Genomic DNA, 21,294 nt, shown 5'->3' on the forward strand with positions numbered 1-21,294 from the left:
CGGTTCGATTCTTTCACGATACGTGGGCGCCGATTCTATTTGTATCGCGATTTTCATTTATTGCGATTCTAGAGGTATTGTGATTCGATAGTATTGAGTATTGCGATTTTCTTTTTCTTCTCTAACAAAAACAAAAGTTGAATAATACACTTCTAGGGACAATATATCATCAGACATTTCTAAAAACTAATTGTTTTCTAAGAAGAATGCACATCACATGTCAGTCAGATATTTATTTCATTTGTACAGAAGTACATAGCATGGATTTTCTGCATTTGGTCTGTTTTGCTGGCAGTGGTACCTTATGAACAGAAAATATTTAGGTGAATCATTGGTAAAAATGAGAAAATAACAATAATATTAATTCTGGGGAAAAGAAGCAATTTTAAAAATCGTCACAAAAAAAAAAATCACGATACATAGATTGATTTTTTTTCTCCCACGCCTAGCAGCTACTGTATTAGACATTATAAGACGTCAACACAGCTTTACAGTGATGATAATTTAAAAAAAAAACGTGTGTCTAGTCTGACCACCTGCTGATGTGAGGCTGAAAGAGCAGACATCCAAGCAGACAAAGGTGATATCACACGGATAAAATTGGCCTGTTTCTGTTTCTGTAGCCCTGGAGTTGGCACTGCGTTTCTTCCTAGCTTTTCACTGTTACCTCCGCCATCAACACCTAGGCTTCTTCCTCTCCATTTTCGCAGCCACTACAGCCATGATTTACCTCCAATTAACACTCGTTTGCTTCTGTGTGTGCGTGCCTGCGTGTGTGTGTGTGTGTGTGTGTGTGTGCGCCCAGCAGTCACCTAGGTCATTTGGCAGGCCTCTAAAAATATCACACTAGTCGCTGCTCTTTAACAGGCTTCTCACAGCTCACAGGAGCCAAAGAGCAGGGTTGCTTGCGCACGCACACACACACACACACACACACACACACACATATATACACTCAATGATAAACACTGTTGTTAGATGTGTGAGGCGGTACATGCACACTAACCAGAGGTAGTGGGCCTCCCACGCCGGCCCCTGTCAGAGTGACGGCCATCACACCGGGGCAAGGCTCGCCGAAGAAGGTGGGCTTCCCTGTTTGAGAGACAGCGCCGATGGCAATGGTGTAGATGGAGTTAACATAACCGTCGGCACCGCAGTGGTCACTCTGCATTCCACCATTACCTGCCGCCCACACAAAGACGCTGCCCTTCCCACCTCGGCCCTGATAACAGATAAACAGAGGCACGTCAAAGTGAAAGAGCGAGTGCAAAAGACAAATTGCATAAAGAATGTTTCCATCTAGCGGTCAGCAGAGCATGTCAAATATCACATATGAAAATATACAGTATATCACACTGTGTATATTTACATAGGGCTCAATCACAGGGAGAAAAAATAGGTTTCCTTAGTGTAGAAAAAAAAGCCACAATTCAAAGAAAAATATATTTTTTTTAAAGTTGCTAATGTTGGGCAAGTTGATAGAGTCAGTCAGTGATGGTAACGTTTTACCCTTGATGGAAACAATGATGAAAACGTTTGAGGATAGTTATGGTTGTACTGAGTGGATATTAGAGAATTTAGTCATTTTGAACTTAAATTAGTTTTTTAGTTATTTAGATATGCTGAAATCTGTTAGTTTCCGCATCATATGGATGACAAAGAATGTGGGCGCACTGCTTTTTCATACTCAATAAATTCACAAGCACAGAATACACAAATCAAACCTGAAACTAAAAGTTAACTAAAGCTATAAAGCATATATGGCAAAAGCTGAAAACCCAAAAAAAAATGTCAGGAGTCCGATTTGGAATACACTTAAACATGGACGGATAATAAGACGGGCCCCTGGGCTCAGACACGTAAAAGATGACTTTTGACGTTCAATTGAGAAACCATAATAACTGTCATTCAAACCGTCACTGTCACTTCATGAGGGGCGGTGGGACCCTTTGAACCATTGGCCCCTGTGCCAGTGCACAGTATGTCTGCACAGTATGTCTACTAATCCATCCATTGCTTGGAATATATTAACACAATAGGATTGTATCTCAAAACACCCAAATAAGCTCATGCTATTGGAAAGAACACCCATCGACTTGTGGAAAGATAACTTATTTACAGTTTAAATTGGACCAATTTTCAATTATTTCTAAATCCCACTCTAATCCAAAACACTTGGTATGGACAGTCATTTTGTAAACTCTTGAAAATAAATAGGTGTGCATTTAAACTCATCTACATAATCCCAACGCTGGACATTTTGTCCTTCCGATCTCAGCTGCACTGACAGTGTGGATGTCTGCATTACATCTGACAGACAGCAGTGTGAACGTGGAGATGAAAGCCGTGCCTTGTGAGTTCCTAGCCGAAGGGCTTGCGCTGTCAGGCTGTGCGGCCCGTCCATCGTGGCCCCGTTGTCCCGCGGGCCCCAACTGCAGACGTAGATGTCTATGAAGGGGATGTTGAAGGTCAGAGCTGTGGCCTCCATGGCATCAGTGACGGAGCCGTCCAACAGGCGGATACCTGGATGGATCCAAAAGGTCACACAGATCAGAGTTCGGAGGGAGGCTTGTGGAAAAAAAACCTAACATAAAATGTACCGGAAGAGCATTTATTTCATTCTGGGTCTGCTTCAAAACAGACACAAGGACATTTACATTGTAAAAGTTAATGTGATATGCCAACACCACACAGTTAATATAGTAACAGAGCTGGGACTAGCTATCACATTCCTGGACATAATGGCTTTTGAAGTTTTACTGGATTATCAGTCACCAAAAGTCCTTTTAGAAACATGGATTTATAATCTGTGCTTTCATTTTCTTGTGGAGTGGTGTCAGAAAGAGCTCATTCATTTGCCAATTATCTGCAGTGCAGATTAGTGTTTGGATGTATGTTAAAGACAGTTTTATTCATTTAATGCCTTTTTATAAATGTACTCTTCAATGCATAACATAAATTCTAAAACAAAAATATTTACACCTATTGATGATAACATAATGATAAAATACATAAATAGCATACACATATATACAGTATGATAACTGTCAGTGACAAACGTAAAATAGAACATAAAAAAGGCTTATGACACATTGAAATGGCTATACTGCTTGCAATACTTGCAATATGACTGCGGCCATACCAGCCAAGTTTGCCATGCAATGTTATATTTTAACATCAGTGAATAACTACAGTGAAAGAAAGCTGTATTTTTCTTCTATTCACCTCCAGGGAGCCTAGAATGTGTCACGCTGATTTAGTACAGTATGCTATTAAAGTTGTGAATAGCAGCCAAAATGACCCAATATGTAGCATACACATAACAGGTGGTTAGAATGATTGAGTATTTCACATTATGTAACGTTTTGTCAATCCACTACTGAAAAAATGCAACAAAAACAGGCAGCGGTACAGACTCAAGCCAAAAGTGTGAGAATTGTGCTCCAACAGAGTGATTGGCTGCTTGCTGTAAACACAACATTGAAGTATTACACCTTTTCATTTGAACTTATTAGCAAACAGTTGCATATTTACACATCCAGCAGAATCAGGGCAACATTAGCATTCATTTGTAGCCGTGTTTCTGATGAATGTACTGCACGTCATCAGAAACATTCAGGGCCAGATGTACATACATTTGCGAATGTAGCGTTATCAGCGCCACGGCCAACCCGCAGAAAGCACACGCTGTGATACTTCAGCTTACGTCGTATTTACCAAACCTGCAGTTCATCGGGCAATCAGCACCTTTCTCCGCCCACTATACCGTAAATTACACTGTAGCAAAGCGTTAAGTACTGGTGCTATGATACGGCTGAGTGCAGACTGCCATATTCCCACTGCTGATGCTGTGACTGTTTGAAATGATCCTGATGCCAGTATTTGTAATGTAGCGAGGAGTTTAACCTCTGCTGGAATGGAACGTGAACGCTGAGTCGGAGGTTCCATGTCATCTTTGATTTCTTCCAGTAACTGTAATATTGAATGGCTAATCTGTAACGTTTAATGATTTTGTGTTCACTCAACTGAAAAAGTGTGATCCTTGTGGCAAAAATCTTTTCAGCTCGTCTCCTTGGCCGATGTCTTCGTCTTGCTCGGATTACTGCTGCCATTTCACCAGGAGGCGTATGAGAGGAAACCCGCTTCCAGGTTTACACCTGCTTTTAAGAGGAGGAGAATTTACACCGCGAAATAGAGGCGCGCTTTCACGGGCGGTTTTTGTACATAACACAGAATACATAATTAGGCGCACTTTACGCTTCCCCTCCCATCTCTTTAAGGGAAACTCCCACTGTCCCCTTCACCCTCCCATGAATGCATATGCATGACACGGAAAAGCGCAATTTGCCATTTTGAGTCCCCGCGACAGGCAGTCTGTGCTTTTACCTCAGTGTGGCCTGTTTGTACGTACCTCGCCATGCTTTTACACGCACGATGCCAAACAAATATGCCTGAAGTGGGCGCAAAAGCGTTAGTACATCTGGCCCTCACTCTCCTTATAGCTCTGTTTTGGTCCCTACCAACTCCCCTCCCCTTAGCATTATCAAAGATATTCCTCCAATGGACTTTAGAGTGAGGTGATCATTTACTTATAATTAATACAAATAATAATAATAAATAATAACATAATAAAAATACTGATTATAACCACTTTAAGACTGCTTAATGTGGTCAATTAGCTGCTAATGCTAAAAACCACACACAATCTGCACCACACAGACTCCCCAAACAAAAAATAAATATAAATCAAATGCTATGATATTAATATTTGCTTTCTTGAATACATTTCCATGTAGTCAGACATTTATGTCCAGTCCAAATTTCCTTTTTCTAAAGACATTACATTGAGGGGGATATCACATGAAATGTGATTGTGAGTTTCCACTGAAGAGCGTTCTCAGATGAGTTTGAATGGCGATTGTGTTGTAAAATAAAATGTTTCTTCTTATTGTCTTAATATATTCTGCTCGCCATGTATCAAAATGTTTTCAAATGACAAACATACATCCATTCAAGCCGATTCATCATGCATAACTTCTCTCTGTTGCTTCATCACATTCATGTAGTGTACAGTATACTTTTAAAACAACATCAAATCTAACAGCAGCAGCACATAAATTCACTGAGAATTCCAAGCACATTTCCCAAACAGTAGAGGTAAAGCTCAGTCAATCCTCATTGTGAAACAGCAAGCACGAGTCTCCACAGAACCCAGTAGTTCGACATGCATCTTTCATTTGGGTCTCACACCTTCATCTCCTGTGTGCCAGACTCTGTTTACGAGTGGGAACAAATAGACTCAGCAAGGTGAAATTAAGACTAACTTTGGAAAGAGATTCCTGGTCTTGCCTTTCCCCTCTTTTGTCAATTCTGCAAGAGGATCTCATCAGCCGCTGACAAATGAGGAAGGCTCAAGGGTTAAAGATCACAGAGCTGAGTTCAAATGTCAGAGTTCAACCGACGAATTCCTCTATTCATGCTCCATGTTTGGTGCTGATAACGCCACCGGCTGAGCGTTCATACGGCTGTGTTCAGATCTGAGTGCTGTGGGACTTTTACTCAAACATATCATGTACTCCTCATTAACTTGTGGTTTATAGAACTCTTAGAGTATCCTATAAAAAAAAATAAAACTTTGATTTCACATCAGAAAAAGGGCTATCTTGTGTATTCGGTTCATTCATCCCTCGCCCATGTTACAACCAACACTAAAAAAAACATTACTGAAGCGCCCTCTAAAAAATGAGCTGTTAAATAGGGTCAGCACGGCTCAATAGCAGCCAGTCGCCGTGTAGTCTGTTGCTGTCACACAAACCCAAAGCATACATTCACACAAAATAAATGACATGCTTTATCAAGAAATATTCAGGATCACTTCAATTTTCTAAAGCTTCATCTTAAAGGCTTTCAAACTGACATTTTGCCCCACAGTTGATGAGGCTATTTTCAGCTGTAATTTGACAACACAGACAAAATGTTTCTGTCATTTCTTTTTAGGATACTTATGCTTACAACCAACAGGCATGTTACATGTTCATTTTCATCCAAGCCAAATATGGCACTAGCCCTTTAATTGGCAATGTCATAGCAAGTTGTAAAAGGCTTCTTTTTGTCTTCTTTTCTTATGATTTAACACAAAACAAAACAAAATGTTTGGACTAGTCATCCCAAAAATGTGTTTGAATTGTAAATTTTTCAATAAATTAAATGCATGTTGTTTAACTGTTTTCTGAGGAAAAGCAATATAAGGTTCAAGGTTCAATATGGGTTCAAGGCATGCTGTCGAAAATCTAATTTTATCAACTTCAGGAATTGAAAGGTGAAAAATTGATTAGTTGGTCATCTGGCTCTTTATTACATTTTTTGTTTACATCAATTCAGAAAGCTACACTGTCCCTCACAAACAAATCCACCTTGTTATTATTGAAGATAATGCTTGTGTTAAGCATTTGTTGTATAGATTGTAGTTGCTTCATAGTATACTCCAAATGGAAATTGATTTGTCTATGCATTTTATTTTTGCATTATCACACAATAGTGACTACTTTAAAAGAAATTAGTGGCCCTCGACAAGCGTTTTTGAAAATGCCATGTCTTGGCCACTGCAGCACACCCACAATGCACCCACAATGCACTGCCTCCCACTGTCTTGATAAGCCTGTATTGTATTCCTCACCTCCGATCCTGGCATTGAAGGCGATGCCCACACCGCAGTAGGAGTTGTTGGCCTCCATGGCAACTTCCCCTGCACATCGGGTACCGTGACTGAAACAGAGGGGGAATAAGATGACAGCGAGAGACTTAATATGCAGAGATGTGAGATTTCTTTGTGATGGATGTGCTGACCTGAGCACACCCCAAATTAAGCCTGGACAGAAAATTACATACAGTACATTCTGATTTTAAGACTTGTACAGGCAAACACCAAGATACTGGAAACTGCAGCTCAAACCAAGGGAAACATTCTGCAGCTGATTCCCTATACGTATTCCCTACATATTTTAACATACTTTTGTAATATTACATTGTGAGAGTACAAAATCCTTCAGTGGGCAAATTTACCGTTCGTAAAAAGACAGTTCACCCCCAAATCCAAAACATATTTTTTTCCTCTTATCTGTAGTGCCATTTATCAATCTAGATTGTTTTGCTGTGAGTTGCCCAGTGTTGGAGATATTGGCCGTAGAGGTGTCTGCCTTCTCTCCAATATAACAGAACTAGATGGCTCGCTGCTCAAATCGCCCCAAAAAAAACATTTGAAAAACTCAACAGCAACTTGTCTTTTCAGAAATCATGACCCGGTTACTGAAGATAATCCATCCATTTTAACAGGAGGGGAAACTGGATGAAACCGGACCGAACGTCAGAAGAAATAGAACATGAACTAGTTCATTTTTTGGGACTGTGAAATTAGTTCAAAATTCAAAGTTACGAACCATAAATGTGAACTTTTTGTCTGTGTTGCTGGAATGTAAACTACCCCATATCCAATAAAAAGAACTGCTAACATTAGCTTAAACTCTAGTCAGAAATAGTTGACCAGCTTCCACACCGAGGAAAAACTACACAGTGGATATGGCATCATGAATGGGGCTTTTAAAAAAATGTAACCTGTAACCCCACAAAATGCAGTTAGCTAATGGAATGCTTCGTGGCCTAACACTGGGTTCGGTTACTGCTGTAAGTTAGTTAGCCTGGACATGCAAATGTTTGCATCTTACTTTAGAGCAGATAAATACACTGTTTAATCCATTCTTACACTTTCTCTTTTGGGTTTTTGGTTTTAGACAGGCTCATTAAAGGTGCTCTAAGCGATGTCACACGTTTTTTTTAAGACTACAACATTTTTTGTCACATACAGCAAACATCTTCTCACTGTCCGCGAGCTGCCTGTCCCCTGAACACACTGTAAAAAAACTGCGCCAATCTGCACCACGAAACATAACAAACAGTGTTGCAGTGTTCCAGCCAATAACCGACAAGAAGGATTTGGGGGTGGGGTTGGGGGGGGTCAGTGCGCGGAAGCACGGAAGGGAGGGGGAGGGGACGGGATGAGGAGGAGGGAGGGGCGGGCTAGCCTCCGTTTTGTTTGACAATACTTTGAACGTCAACAAGAAGTGATGTCACCCAACATCGCTTAGAGCACCTTTAAATCGGTCTGTTCATTGACTCTCCCAAGAAAGAAAGGTAGGACAACAGTCATTACCTATTCTCCTCATCTCTGGCAGGCATGGGATCATGAGACAGGCCGTGTGAAGAACGCAGGTCAAAACTGGCGAGAGCCTCCTGCAATCCAGACAGAAAACAAATGGAACATAGTGTAACACAATGGAACACTTGACGCACAAAATCACAGTGACATGACAGGAAATGAAGGAATCCCATGAAAAGCTCGTGATACTGGCACTTGAATTAGTCTGACAACATTTTTCTCCTGACTGACGGCAATCACTGTCACTGAGAAGATGCCCGTGACTGTGTCTGTGTGGTTTATGTGTGCCTCATAAAAAGTGAACATGTTTGAATGACTTGTTTTCCAGTGTATATAGGCATAACGGGGAGGAGGATGTCTTGGCAGCAAACCGTACAAGAGCAATTATTATCTCTCTCTAGCCAGGCTTATCCATGCCAGACAATCTGCTCTGACAAAGCACAAGTTGGCCTGTGTGCATCAAACTGCCTATAGGATTATAAATGACAAGGCAGGAGAAAACAACACTGCCACTCCACATATGCTTTATGGCTAGCCAGTGTAACACCAGCCTGACAGGATAGAACAGCTTTATCACTATACAAACGTTTTATTGTCTCAGTTTTTTTTTTTTTTAAGTAATATAGAAGTTGGGCAGTTTAAAAGAAAGACAATACACAGATTTCGGTCTAATGAAAATCCAAGCATGTTTGTGTAACCAAACAGGACTGATGGGAAACTATGACCTCATAAAAATGGAACTGAATTAGAAATGACATTGCATACTGATCCCTGAGATCTACAGTACTGTACATGAGATCACTAGAATGGTAGTCTATATACACAATGTTCCACTTCTGGGATTGCTCAGGTGCCGCCGGAAATTCTGCCAGATGTCACTCATTTCGGCCGGATGTCCGTTACCTTCCTCTTTCTCTGTGTTGGCGTTCTAACCTCCGGTGGATTTGTGAGGACTATGGTTAACTGCTCCTCAGATCTCTGCAGGGTAAATCCAGACAGCTAGCTAGACTATCTGTCCAATCTGAGTTTTCTGTTGCACGACTAAAACAACCTTTGAACGTACACATGTTCCACCAAAACAAGTTCCTTCCTGAGACTATTTTGCAGAGGCGCCGTTGTGCTTAGCACCACCCATGACGACTGTGATTGGTTTAAAGACATGGCATTAAACCAGGGCACATTTCTCCCATCCCAGAATGCTGTGTGGACTACCAGACCCTCCTCCGCAGCGCTGTGGAGGAAGGTCTGGCTATGTGAGACTACTAGAATGGTAATATTTTACTGCCTGGCTTAAATAACATTTAGCGGAGATCAGTTATTGTTCAAACATCTCATTTTGGGTTTACTTACAAAGTTTTTCTTCAGGTCCTTGTTTGTGTGATCTACACCTGAAAATGACAACAAAAAAAAAAAAAAAAAATGTTATAAATTTGTCAAAAATCAAACTATGATCTGAACACAGAGACATTTGATGCTCTGGACAAAGAAGTTTAAAAAATAAACTCCACAGTTTTAACGTTTTGGTGCCTAAGTGCACTCATTTCGTTTCATTATTTTCTGTGGAGCCATGAAAGAGTCGTTTCAAGTCATTTGAACTTGCAGTGTGGTAGACAGGTTATTAAAACTGGGAGAATCTGAGTACCCTACTAATTGGTGTAATTAATTTGCCGAAATGTAACGGTGGTCTATTTTTCAAAGCAAATTTTGTCAAGATCCAGGCTTTGCTGTATGAGGTACTGCCCCTGACTGACGGATGAGTGACTGAACAAATACAGGGAATACAATAATCTCTCGTCCCTCAAATTTCAACTGCATTCATTTTGCCATCCGTTTGATTTCTTAGTATTTCCTTCACTCCACACTTTTTCCAGCATATTTATCACTCTTTTTCTACATCAGTTGCCTTTCTTTCACTTTCCCCCTCGCCGTCCTTCCCCTCTCTCCTCACCCCAACCACCTCCTCCTCCTCCTCCTCCTCCCCCATCTCTGCTGCATCAGGGGTCCTGTGGTCTCAGCGAAAGACAAACGAATGAGGGCCCCAGGAGGGCTGCGCCTGCTCTGCCAGACATCACTCACACTCTCTCAATCACACACACACACACACACACACACACACACACAGGACCTGGCAGCCTTTGTCCCAGGCAGGCCGTGCCTCCGGGTTGTCATGGTAACCTACAGTCAGTTTTGCCGTTGAGGCCTGATTGTGTTGAGCTCAGGCAAGATGGCGCTCTTGGTGGGTGAAGCCTCATTGGAGCCTGCCATGTCATGCCATGCCATGCTGTGCTGGGCCACGCCATGCCAGGTCAACATGCTATGTCCTCTATAAAACCCACTGATGCTTTATTCTCTCCACATCCACCACTTTGGATCTTCTTCAGACACACATCCTCCTTTGCTGGTTGGTTGATTTTGTACTTTACATGCAATTTGTTTTTCTCTTTGTATTGTTTACCCTAGTTGGAGTTACTGGTGCTGGGAATCAAACTCTAGGGCTACGTTCAGACTGCAGGCAAAGTGACCATAATCAGATTTTTTCATGACAGTGTGAACAGCCCATGTCACATCGCATCCGATCTTTTCCAGTTCTGATATGGGCCACTTTCATATGTGTCGGACTGTTTTTAAACGCGACCTCAGTCTGGACAGTCAGATGGGAATTCAGGCGACTCTGACGTCACTCTAGAGCCACCATGGTTTCCCATGGACTTTACATGGTGAAAGATACGTCTAAAGTTTGAATAGAGTTTCTCGAAAATTCTGAATAACCAAACACAAACTCCTCCTCCTATCATGGAGACTCTTTACTGTAGGCCGTGTTATTCGGATGTGCACCAAGTAGTAGGCACACTGTCAAAATGGCTTGCGGAATTTTCTAGTTTCTTTTGAGATACTGCAACTTACCAGTCCGAACATTTAAATTGTCCTAATCATTATGTTTTAAAAGTTGTAACATGCATGAATAGCCAAATCCAGAGTTATTTAACTAGGCATAATAAACACGTAGCAGACCCTGCGCCCGGCTGAGCCGCCCTGCATATGAAAGTTCTCCTGAGTTCCTGTAGCTGTAATAATGGATATAATGGCTGTAATTCATAATTTGTATTATCTTATAATATGCTGTGAAGCCTGTAACATGGATGTAACGTTATTAACCTCTCTGTTCCCAAACTGCCGGCTATTGGCTCGTAGCTAGTAGCACGACATAATAATTACATCTCCTTGGTTCTCTTAATACATTCATTTTACATTATTTTAATAAGCATTTAAACAGGGTGCTGCGTGTGATGTTGTATTACTCTTTTGCGCATGCGGGTCACTTTCAGGCCATGCCCAGTTCATATGTCTGATGCGGGCCACATTTAAAAAAATAATGTGAACAGTCAGTCAAAACAATCTGGCAATAAATGGGAATTGAGCATTAATGCCTGCAGTCGGAACGTAGCCTAGGTCTCTCCAACAGTGAAGTGTGTCCCAGGCTTTTCTATTCCCTAGGATGAATACAGATTTTCATGATTGTTAAAGTTGCATTCTTTCAACGCTTTCAACAGCATCTTACGATCTCCATCCACTAAGATGCGGTTCAGAATTAAGATTGTTTTGTCAAAACAACTGCAATTTTATGTTTATATCAACTATGGTTGATTTTTTTTTTTTTTATATTCTCAAGGGACCAAGAGAAAGGGCTCTCTAGCCAACTTTTAGTCCTTTCCTGAGCCAAGTTGGATTTCCACTATGAACACAAGGCCAAGCGAGCATGCTGGGCCGGTTTTTGCATACTTTTGATCTAAAGAGGTGTACTGAGTGATCCTGCACTATGGGGCAATATGATGTCTTCATATTGAATTCACATGATTCATTAAAGAGTTATGAAATGTCATCTCCCCCCCCCCCCTTTCTAATGCTGATCTGTTTTGCTTTATAATCTTCCAAATGTATCAACTCCATCTCTTTTGCTCCAATGTGTCTTTTTTCAGGTCAATTCTCTATGATGCTACTAGTTATTTTTATGTATTATGCAATTATGAGCAAAACAATATTTGAGCAAAACATTGAAAATAGTAAAAAAAAAAAAGGGTCTTGACTTAACATGCTAAAGTATATAGGTGTTGGTGAAATTATGGCTCAGGAATACTGCATTTGACTAAAATAATACATGTGGACCATAAATTACCATTACCATCTTTAAAAGTACAAACAAAACGCAATTGAAGATGATTGATTGAACCTCAATGGTTAGATACAACTGAGGATAAGTGAGAAAATGATTTTGTCATTTTGGTGAACCAACCCTTTAATGTTCCCCTGTACATAACGCAGCGAACACAAACGTAACCAAGTCTAATCACCAATTAGGGAGAACCTCTCAAGCTTTTATAAGAAAGAGTTAAAACCTGATTATATGACTAAAACTCCTTTGGAATTAACTTCTTTTCCAGTTTAGGTGAGCGTCTCCTCAATACATAAATGCAACTCTACAAACATTGGATCTCTGTCATTACGTGAAAAGAATTGCTTGTCTGCAGGAGGCTGCTTTATTAAGAGTTAATCTTTGTTTCAACTCAATTATAAGAAAGACGCCTTAGTGTGCATTCACACATGTTCTTGTGCCTCCAAGTGTGTGTGTGTGTGTTTCAGAACACAAAGACGACCACACGGAGTCGCCTCAGCGTTTTAAAAGGTGACACCATCCCTTCTGCAAGTTTGTGATGGAGACATCTTTGCGAATTTACGTCAAGCTGCTCAGGAGGGAACAAGAAACAAGTGAGCAAAGGAAGCAGGGAGGAAGAAGTAATGGAGAGGCAACAGAGGGAGGGGAAGGACGTCTGGAACTATAAAATCTGCACCCAAACCCACTTTAGACTGAGAGTGTGTCACTCTGGTACTGAGTGTGTGACACTAGTAACGATGATAACATGTGGTGTGTTGATAATCACATCACTGGGATAACAGGCAAGGCAGGGTAAGGCCGTTTATTTTTTAAAGCACATTTTATATACAGTGGCAGTGCCTTAATAAAAAATAGGAAAAATAGGATTAAAAAACATTGAACACATTCAAATGAAATGATCAATAAGTACAGGGTGCGATTTTCCGGGGGGGGGGGGCGGGAGGGTGTCTACATGTCCCTGCCTCTGCTCAATTATTTTTATCCCTGGTGGAGACAAAATATATCCCCCCCTCAAAGTGATCAACGCTACTTCACTAATAGACCATTATATACCTAAAATAGAAGTATTTTTAAACTAAGGAAAGTGCTGTAACGTGAACACATAGTGCCATAGAACGATGAAATCAGAGCGGCACTTGCAGGTTGTATTTAGCCGCTGCAGAGCTCCGGGACGCCGGCTACCAGCGGCAGTTGTTTAGCCGCCAACAGGTGACTGTGGGCCGGCTACAGGCACCGCCAGATGACGGCCGGTAGTGGAGTTTAGCCAGAAAATGTGAGAGTCATGCGGCGCTGACAGTTAAATTTAGGCACCAAAATGACTACGTTTAGGAAAAAGATTGTGGTTAAAACACTCCAGAGGAACGATCGAGCGTTTCCTGGGTGAAAATATTTTGTATTCCCCGTGAAGTGAACTCTGCTCTCCGGCTTCAAAGTGCTGTCTTTTATGTTGACACCACAATTTCATTTTGAGATTATTTTCTATTGGATATTAAAGTTCATAAGTAAGTGTTTTTTGTTTTTGTTTACTGTCTGGTAACCAATGCAGAAACCTTAGAGTGGGTCTAATTTGTTCATATGTCTTTGTTTTGCTTAGAAGTCTGGCAGCTGCATTCTGAATGAATGTATGAATGAATACCTGAAAAGAGTGTTACAATAGTCTGACCTGCTTGAGATTAGGGCTGCACCTAACAATTCATTTCTTGATTAAACGATTAGTTGTTTGGTCAATAAAATGTCAGAAAAGGATGAAAAATGTGGATCAGTGTTTCCCAAAGCCCAAGATCCATCCATCCATCCATCCATCTTCGTCCGCTTATCCGGTATCGGGTCGCGGGGGGAGCAGCTCCAGCAGGGGACCCCAAACTTCCCTTTCCCGAGCCACATTAACCAGCTCCGACTGGGGGATCCCGAGGCGTTCCCAGGCCAGGTTAGAGATATAATCCCTCCACCTAGTCCTGGGTCTTCCCCGAGGCCTCCTCCCAGCTGGACGTGCCTGGAACACCTCCCTAGGGAGGCGCCCAGGGGGCATCCTTACCAGATGCCCGAACCACCTCAACTGGCTCCTTTCGACGCGAAGGAGCAGCGGCTCTACTCCGAGCTCCTCACGGATAACTGAGCTTCTCACCCTATCTCTAAGGGAGACGCCAGCTACCCTCCTGAGGAAACCCATTTCGGCCGCTTGTACCCTGGATCTTGTTCTTTCGGTCATGACCCAGCCTTCATGACCATAGGTGAGGGTAGGAACAAAAACTGACCGGTAGATTGAGAGCTTTGCCTTCTGGCTCAGCTCTCTTTTCGTCACAACGGTGCGATATGATGCGATCGCAAGATGGTGCGATACAAGATGAAGTCCTTAAATGTCTTGTTTTATCCACAACTCAAAAATATTCAGTTTACTGTCACAGAGGAGAGAAGAAACTAAAAAATATTCACATTTAAGAAGCTGGAATCGGAGAATTTTTACTTAGATTTTTTCATTTTCATAAAAAAATGACTCAAACTGATGAATCAATTATCAAAAAAGTTGCCGATTAATTTAATAGTTGACAACTAATCGCTTAATCTTTGCAGCTCTACTTGAGATAAATGTACCGATTAACTTCAACATCGTGTTTGGACGTGAGTACCTCATGATGATAGCTGATGATATATTTAATATGCACTAACCTGCACCAGGACAGGATAGAAGCTGGTTAAGTTCACTAATTGGGGGGCAAAATCCTTTTTTGTCAAAACAGTATTTTTTTAAATTGATAAAGTTGTTGGTAGAGTAGACAATTTTCCTAAATATTTGTCCTATGAATGGTACATTTGATATATGTACGTAGCTGTTATATGACATCTCTGCCTAACTACACTATGGAAGATCTCAATGGCTTGGCACATACATCTGCTTGTGCGCGCTTCTCTGCAGTGGACAGATGTGTATTTGGATCGGGACTGACACGTGCACAGCATGAGCAGGTCTGCTCAGAGGTGGTGTGTCACAAGGGGTCAATATGAGCATCAAAACACTGCCCCTTCAAGTATTTACAAGGGTGATCTGAGTGGAAAAAATGCATTCAGTCAGGTGCATTCACTCAGGTAGCGCCATACTGCCATATATATACAGCCATAAACACACTCTAACACAGTCCAAGGTCTTCTGAGTGTGAAAGTAGAAAGCCCACAGCTAGATGAAACACTGTAGGTGGTGAAACCAATGCAAAACCTTCCATGAATACAAATGCTTTGAACCTGGCTGACCCAGTCTAGATTGTGATTGTGCAGGTGTGTGTGTGTGCGTGCGTGCGTGCATGTGTGAGTGTGCGTGTTTGCTGCTCTGCATGTGTGTCAGCATTCAGCGGCAGCAGCTGCACTCTATCTCCTTGGTCCCGCAGCATTCACGCCGGTCCTCGGGGTCAAACACACACACAAATCAGCCACAGAGATGTGTCGGAGGCCATTTTGAGCCGACGGTGAGTCGTGCCTGAGCTGCCGCTGAGACAATGAGCCGACATCACTTCAGAGGAGGCCCCCGCCACACCTGGGGGCCCCCGGCTGGCTCTCGCCGCTTAGCTCTTCTCAGTAGGAGTACAGTACTGTACAAAACAATTGAGGAAAAAAAAAAAACGACCGGCTGCTACTGAAAGGGGGAGTAGGAGAAGGACTGAGACACATGAGGGAGGAGGTAAGCCATAAAAAACTGATAGCAATATTTCTGTAATGAAGCTGCACATGGCTGATCATTTGTGTGTGCAAGTGTGAAAAAGGAAAGGAAATGTGTGTGTGTGTGTGTGTGTGTGTGTGTGTGTGTGTGTGTGTGTGTGTGTGCGCGTGTGTGCGAGCTGCAGATAGACTGGGGTGTGTATCACCACCCGCAGAGGGTGAGACTTCCTGGCCCTACACCTCCGTCTCATTAATCAGCTCGGTATTTAAGAAGGGCTGGAGTGAACACTTGCCTGTAATTAGCTGGCTTTGTCAAGGATGTGTGTGTACTTGTGTTTGTGTGGGTTTGAAAAGTGAACGGCAAAGAGAGAGAGAGAGAGAGATCTTGGGGAGAAGACAGAGTTTGATGAGGGATACAGGGCTGAAGGCTTGATGCAAGGATGTAGAAAGAGCGTGGGTGATGGCAAGCCTGGCACAGGGAGGAAAGAAGAAGAGGACAGGAGTGAGAAGACAGAGTAGACAAGTTGGAGGAAGAAGAGAGATGGAGAAAATGACTGTTTAGAGCACTGGGGGAGGTGAGAACTAAATAAATGAGAGAAGGCGTATAAGAGAAGACTGAAGGGAAATGACGGTGAGGAAAAGATGCAGGGAGAGAGCGGGACAGAGCAGAGGGTATGTGGGGATGGAGAAGAGGTTGACTTCTAAAGTGGGACATTAGTATTCAAGCGGCACGCATTCACCGCCCCCTCACCACACCCCGCTGCCCTGTCTGCCCAGCAGCCGGCTCTCCTCCTGCGGTGGACCCAGACACGAAGCTGGAGGTGGCAGAGGAAGTGTGTGTGCATTGGGACTTAAGCTCATTGAAACGCTTCCTTCAATGGCGATCTCCACTTTAGAGAAATCTTTGTTTTTCCACGGCGTGTGGGTTTCAGTGTGCTTTCAGCTGCTACATTACTGTTATTACTACTGAAATTCATAATAAACTTTTTTTTACCTGCAAGTTAAACATTTTCTGTCAGTCAGTGAGGACAACTTAAACATTTCTTGGTACTCGACACAAAAAAGTGACAGGTCGGCTCCAAGCGCTAATCGTCCTGAATCAGTACAGATTAACGCTCGGTCATTTCATGATGGATGCAAAGAGTTTTAGTATTACTCTTTTCAAAAGTAAAAACAAAACACACTAGATGTGGCTGTGTCAAATCCTGGCTCCGTCGTGACTGCCAGAGACAATCCAATGCCAATGTCCACCAGGCCGTTCTCCGCTCCCCTATCTTTAAGCACCGGGTCTATTTTTGCCAGAAAGATGATTTTTTTTGGGCATTTATTTAGGTCAGCTGTCTGACAGTCTTGAAAGGGGAGAGAGAGGGGGAATGACATGCAACACCTAAATGTTGTTTCTTGGGTGTTTCATGCGCAGCAATACTGCCTCCACCCCAATACAATTAAGATTTGTGGCGAAAATAAGAAAAACACTTTTTTACAAATTCAACATCAATTTGTGTTACTAGAAACAATGTCCCTGTTTCTCTGGATAACTCAAAGACCTCATCATGAACCGTTTTTATTGGAACTACTTTGTTCCCAGCAATGACAGCACCAGAACGATGCCTCAAAAATAATCTACAGTGTGTTTATTGTAACGAAGAAACGTGCCGCCCAGTGTAACAGTGTGGCTCAAATCAAATGTATCAGGTTTTGGCTACACAGAAAGCACTGGTTAGTAGGATCAATGAATGAATTGATTTCATTTGATATGTTGACTGTAAGGAAAATAAAGAATATCACCAGCTTTATTCTTTAGAAATCCCTGATGACAGAACATTTACCAAACTAACGGATGTCTTGTAATTTACCTCTAATCTATGGACCATTTCCTTTCTCCTGTGTTATTTTTGTGATGTAAGTGCCACAGATAAATGTGCTGACTTCCTGTGAAAACTATTATCCTCTCTCCTGCTTTTGCTTGTAACCATTCATTCATTGTGATGCTGAAAATCTTGAAAAAAACAATACTGAATGTCAGTCCCAGAACGTCACTCCAGTGATAAACAGTTGGCATTATTCAGCATGTCTAATAAGTTGTTAGTTTTTTATAACATGAAGTACCCTTGGGGGAAAAAGGAGGCGATTTTCTTTCAGTAGTTGACATACAGTATCCACTAGCAATCCCATCCGTCTCCATCAGCATCACTCAACACACATCATAGTCACAGAACCCAGGGTACGGTTCTCCATCTATTACATTCATAACTCCCTGCTGCAGCGTCTGTGTTTATGAACAGTGTTGGGGAGTAACGGAATACATGTACCGGCGTTACGTATTCAGAATACAAATTATGAGTAACTGTATTCCGTTACAGTTACAATTTAAATAGTTGGTATTTAGAATACAGTTACATTGTTGAAATCAATGGATTACATGACGATACTTCTCTGTGTCACGGGTTTATTCACTCTCGCAACTCCATGCATTTCCCAGAAGCCCCAATATGAAAATGAAAAATGTAGCTATTTGCGTAATCACTGATAGAGGTAGAGATGGAGCCGGAACCGGCACAACAGAGCCAGGGCAGGAATGGTTTCCATCTTGGAAATTCAAACAGCATTTCACATTAAAGAAAGAACAGGGAGAATGAAATATAACTGTGCACTGCAGTGCAACCAACCTCCTTTCAGCGTCCAAATTCCTCCACCTCCAACCTGAAGAAGCATCTTAAAGTAAGTTTTTTTTTTTTAATTAGCCAAGGGTAGTCGTCTGCTGTAGTTTTACTGGTCACCTTGCTATTTAATAGTTGACGTGCGACTTTACATTCTCCTGTGTGCTGATTTACTAGCCCCAGAGCCGTTGAAAGACTAGCCCCGTTTGACATGTTAGCTAACGTTAGCTAAAATTAGCTCATGGTAGCTTAGACTGCGGTTAGATTTTTGTAGTATGCAGTTCGGGACTACAAATACAAAAATCTATCTGCTTGTTCAGGTACACATTCAGCCAGTTGGAACAGAAGAACACACCAGAATAGGCCTGTTTAGTAAGCTGGATGTCATGGCCGCATTCCTACACTTATAAAATGCAATTCAATGTGGAAGTAATCCAAGTATTCAGAATACGTTACTCAGATTGAGTAACGTAACGGAAAAAGTTACAAATTACATTTTTGGGCATGTATTCTGCACTCTGTAACGGAATATGTTTTGAAAGTATCCTTCCCAACACTGTTTATGAATTCCTTTTCTTCCAACTAAACTACTACCCAACTGCTCCTCTGGTCTCCTCCACTGCTTTGCTCTCATTTGACTAATTATATTCACGGAGAACGGTGTTGACAAATTCATTTTGAAATCCATTAGTCCTGTGGCGTTGTTTAAACAATGTGCAAGTTAATGTCCATTGCTTTAATACCCCTGATTCACATTCTAATAGCCGTCTGATAAATCAGGTTATCTGCGACACCTTGTACATACCGTGAAGAGCGGAAATTAGGGAATTATTAACTATCCGTGGTGTTCTGTCGTGTCTGGGTGTGTTAGGGAGAAAGAGGAGAGAGAGAGAGAGAGAGAAAGAGAGAGAGAGTCAGAAAGAAAAGTAGAGACAATAATGGAGAGAGAGCAGATGAATTATAGGGATAGGTGAGGTTAAAAAGAGACCAGAGGGAAAAACAAGAGTAAGAAAGAAATAATAAGGAGCATGAAGAGCAGCAGGACTAAGTGACAGTAAATCTAGATGACACTAAGGAAAACATTAAAGAAGAGGGACTGAGGGCTGAATATGGAAGAACATACAGCGGGAACACCAGTAGTGAACATTTAAGATTCTACCTCAACCCCTTGGCTACATTATCCCCCCAGTTTTTTAAGATGTAAACTTAATATTACAAATATCGCACAACCTTTTGAAATGCTGCACAAAGTGGATGCGAAAATATGAATCATCATGGTGAGTTTCCATCAGCTGGTCAGAAGCAAATGAATGGATTTACAAACATCCACAGGAAAAACTAGAAAGGCTTCCGACATTTGTGTTATACACGTTTCACGTTATTACATTTTAAATAAATGTGTTTTATTTTGAATATATACCTGGGTAGCGTCTGTGTGGTGGTATACGTAGAATGGAATTACAGCAGACCTCAAAAGATAAATCTATCCACCGAAACTAATAAATGTATCTACAGTATCTATCGTATCTATCTATCGTATTTATCCATCGATCCATCCATCTATCTTCTAGTATAGCTACTTATCCCTAATCTTACTCACGGGCTATTATGTTTGTATTAACAGATTCATCATGTCCATTAAGTGGCCATGCTCAAACCCAGGACGTAATGGTTACTACAAAGCTACTACGGTAAACCATTTTCTAATAAGGTACATTTCTGCAATTTTTGAGATATGGTCAATTTTCACAGTTTTATAAAAAAAAATTTAAAAAAAATCATTGTAACCAAGCAATCAGACAGCAATCAGCACTGTATTAAAAAATGCAAGTCGGGGGCGTGTTGTTTCAGGTAGAGGTGAGAAACACTACCAAGCGATTTACAAATATGTACCACTATGAGACTGGATTTTACATCTCTGGAAAGTTATCCCAGTGACAAGCGCTTCTCTTTAATTGTGATGCTAGCGATGTAACCAGCAGAATTAGCCTGCTCCATTTACAGAGTGATCTACCAGGAATGTGTGCTTACATGCATTTGATTGGCCAACCCACTGCGTTGCCGAATGACATCACATACTGTAGCATGCCTGGATTGTTTTTAAAGAGGCTTCTGTGTTGGCATCCCTACAGCGTAAACACAGTGGTGTCATTGAAATGAATGAGGAAGATGCATTTTTTCACACACAATGCCAGTGTCGGAACACCCTAATTTGCAAAAGATACTTGACAATAACCAGGTATACTGTATATGAACGCCCAAGTCCTGCCTCTCCACACTCCTTACTGACTGGATCAACCTCCTGATGTGAGCTACCTCTAAATTCCCACTCCCTCCTCCGTCTAGTTTGCCGGTTTCAACCTGACTTTTACCTCCTCCCTCCTCCTCTGTCTTGCCCGTCTTCAACTAAATCCTGGCTGCTGCTTCTTCTACTCTTCCTCCTCTTCCAACTGTTCCAACTCCCTCCTCCTCCTCTCAACACCCGCTGAACAAAAAAGAGAGAGTGTGTTAGTGTCAGTAGCCCTGCCTGTGTTGTCTGGCGGAGTGTGTGTATTAGACACACAGGCCTGATTAGCGGCTTGTTTACCTACCAGCACCGCCAC

General features: G+C 41.8%; 1 protein-coding gene across 3 annotated transcripts in view; it reads right to left on the minus strand.

Annotated features, from left to right (window-relative positions):
• LOC144520076 (furin-like protease kpc-1) overlaps positions 1-21,294 on the minus strand; it is a 227,461-nt gene that overhangs the window by 90,237 nt on the left and 115,930 nt on the right. For all 3 annotated transcript variants that reach the window (XM_078253710.1, XM_078253711.1, XM_078253709.1), the window contains exons 7-11: positions 9,563-9,600; positions 8,207-8,286; positions 6,677-6,765; positions 2,351-2,523; positions 1,007-1,222 (exon numbers count right to left, since the gene is read on the minus strand). In XM_078253710.1, the coding sequence (XP_078109836.1) occupies positions 1,007-1,222; positions 2,351-2,523; positions 6,677-6,765; positions 8,207-8,286; positions 9,563-9,600 (596 nt within the window). The remainder of the gene's footprint in view (positions 1-1,006; positions 1,223-2,350; positions 2,524-6,676; positions 6,766-8,206; positions 8,287-9,562; positions 9,601-21,294) is intronic.

The sequence above is a fragment of the Sander vitreus genome, chromosome 6 (assembly GCF_031162955.1).
Source record: "Sander vitreus isolate 19-12246 chromosome 6, sanVit1, whole genome shotgun sequence".
Lineage (NCBI taxonomy): Eukaryota > Metazoa > Chordata > Actinopteri > Perciformes > Percidae > Sander > Sander vitreus.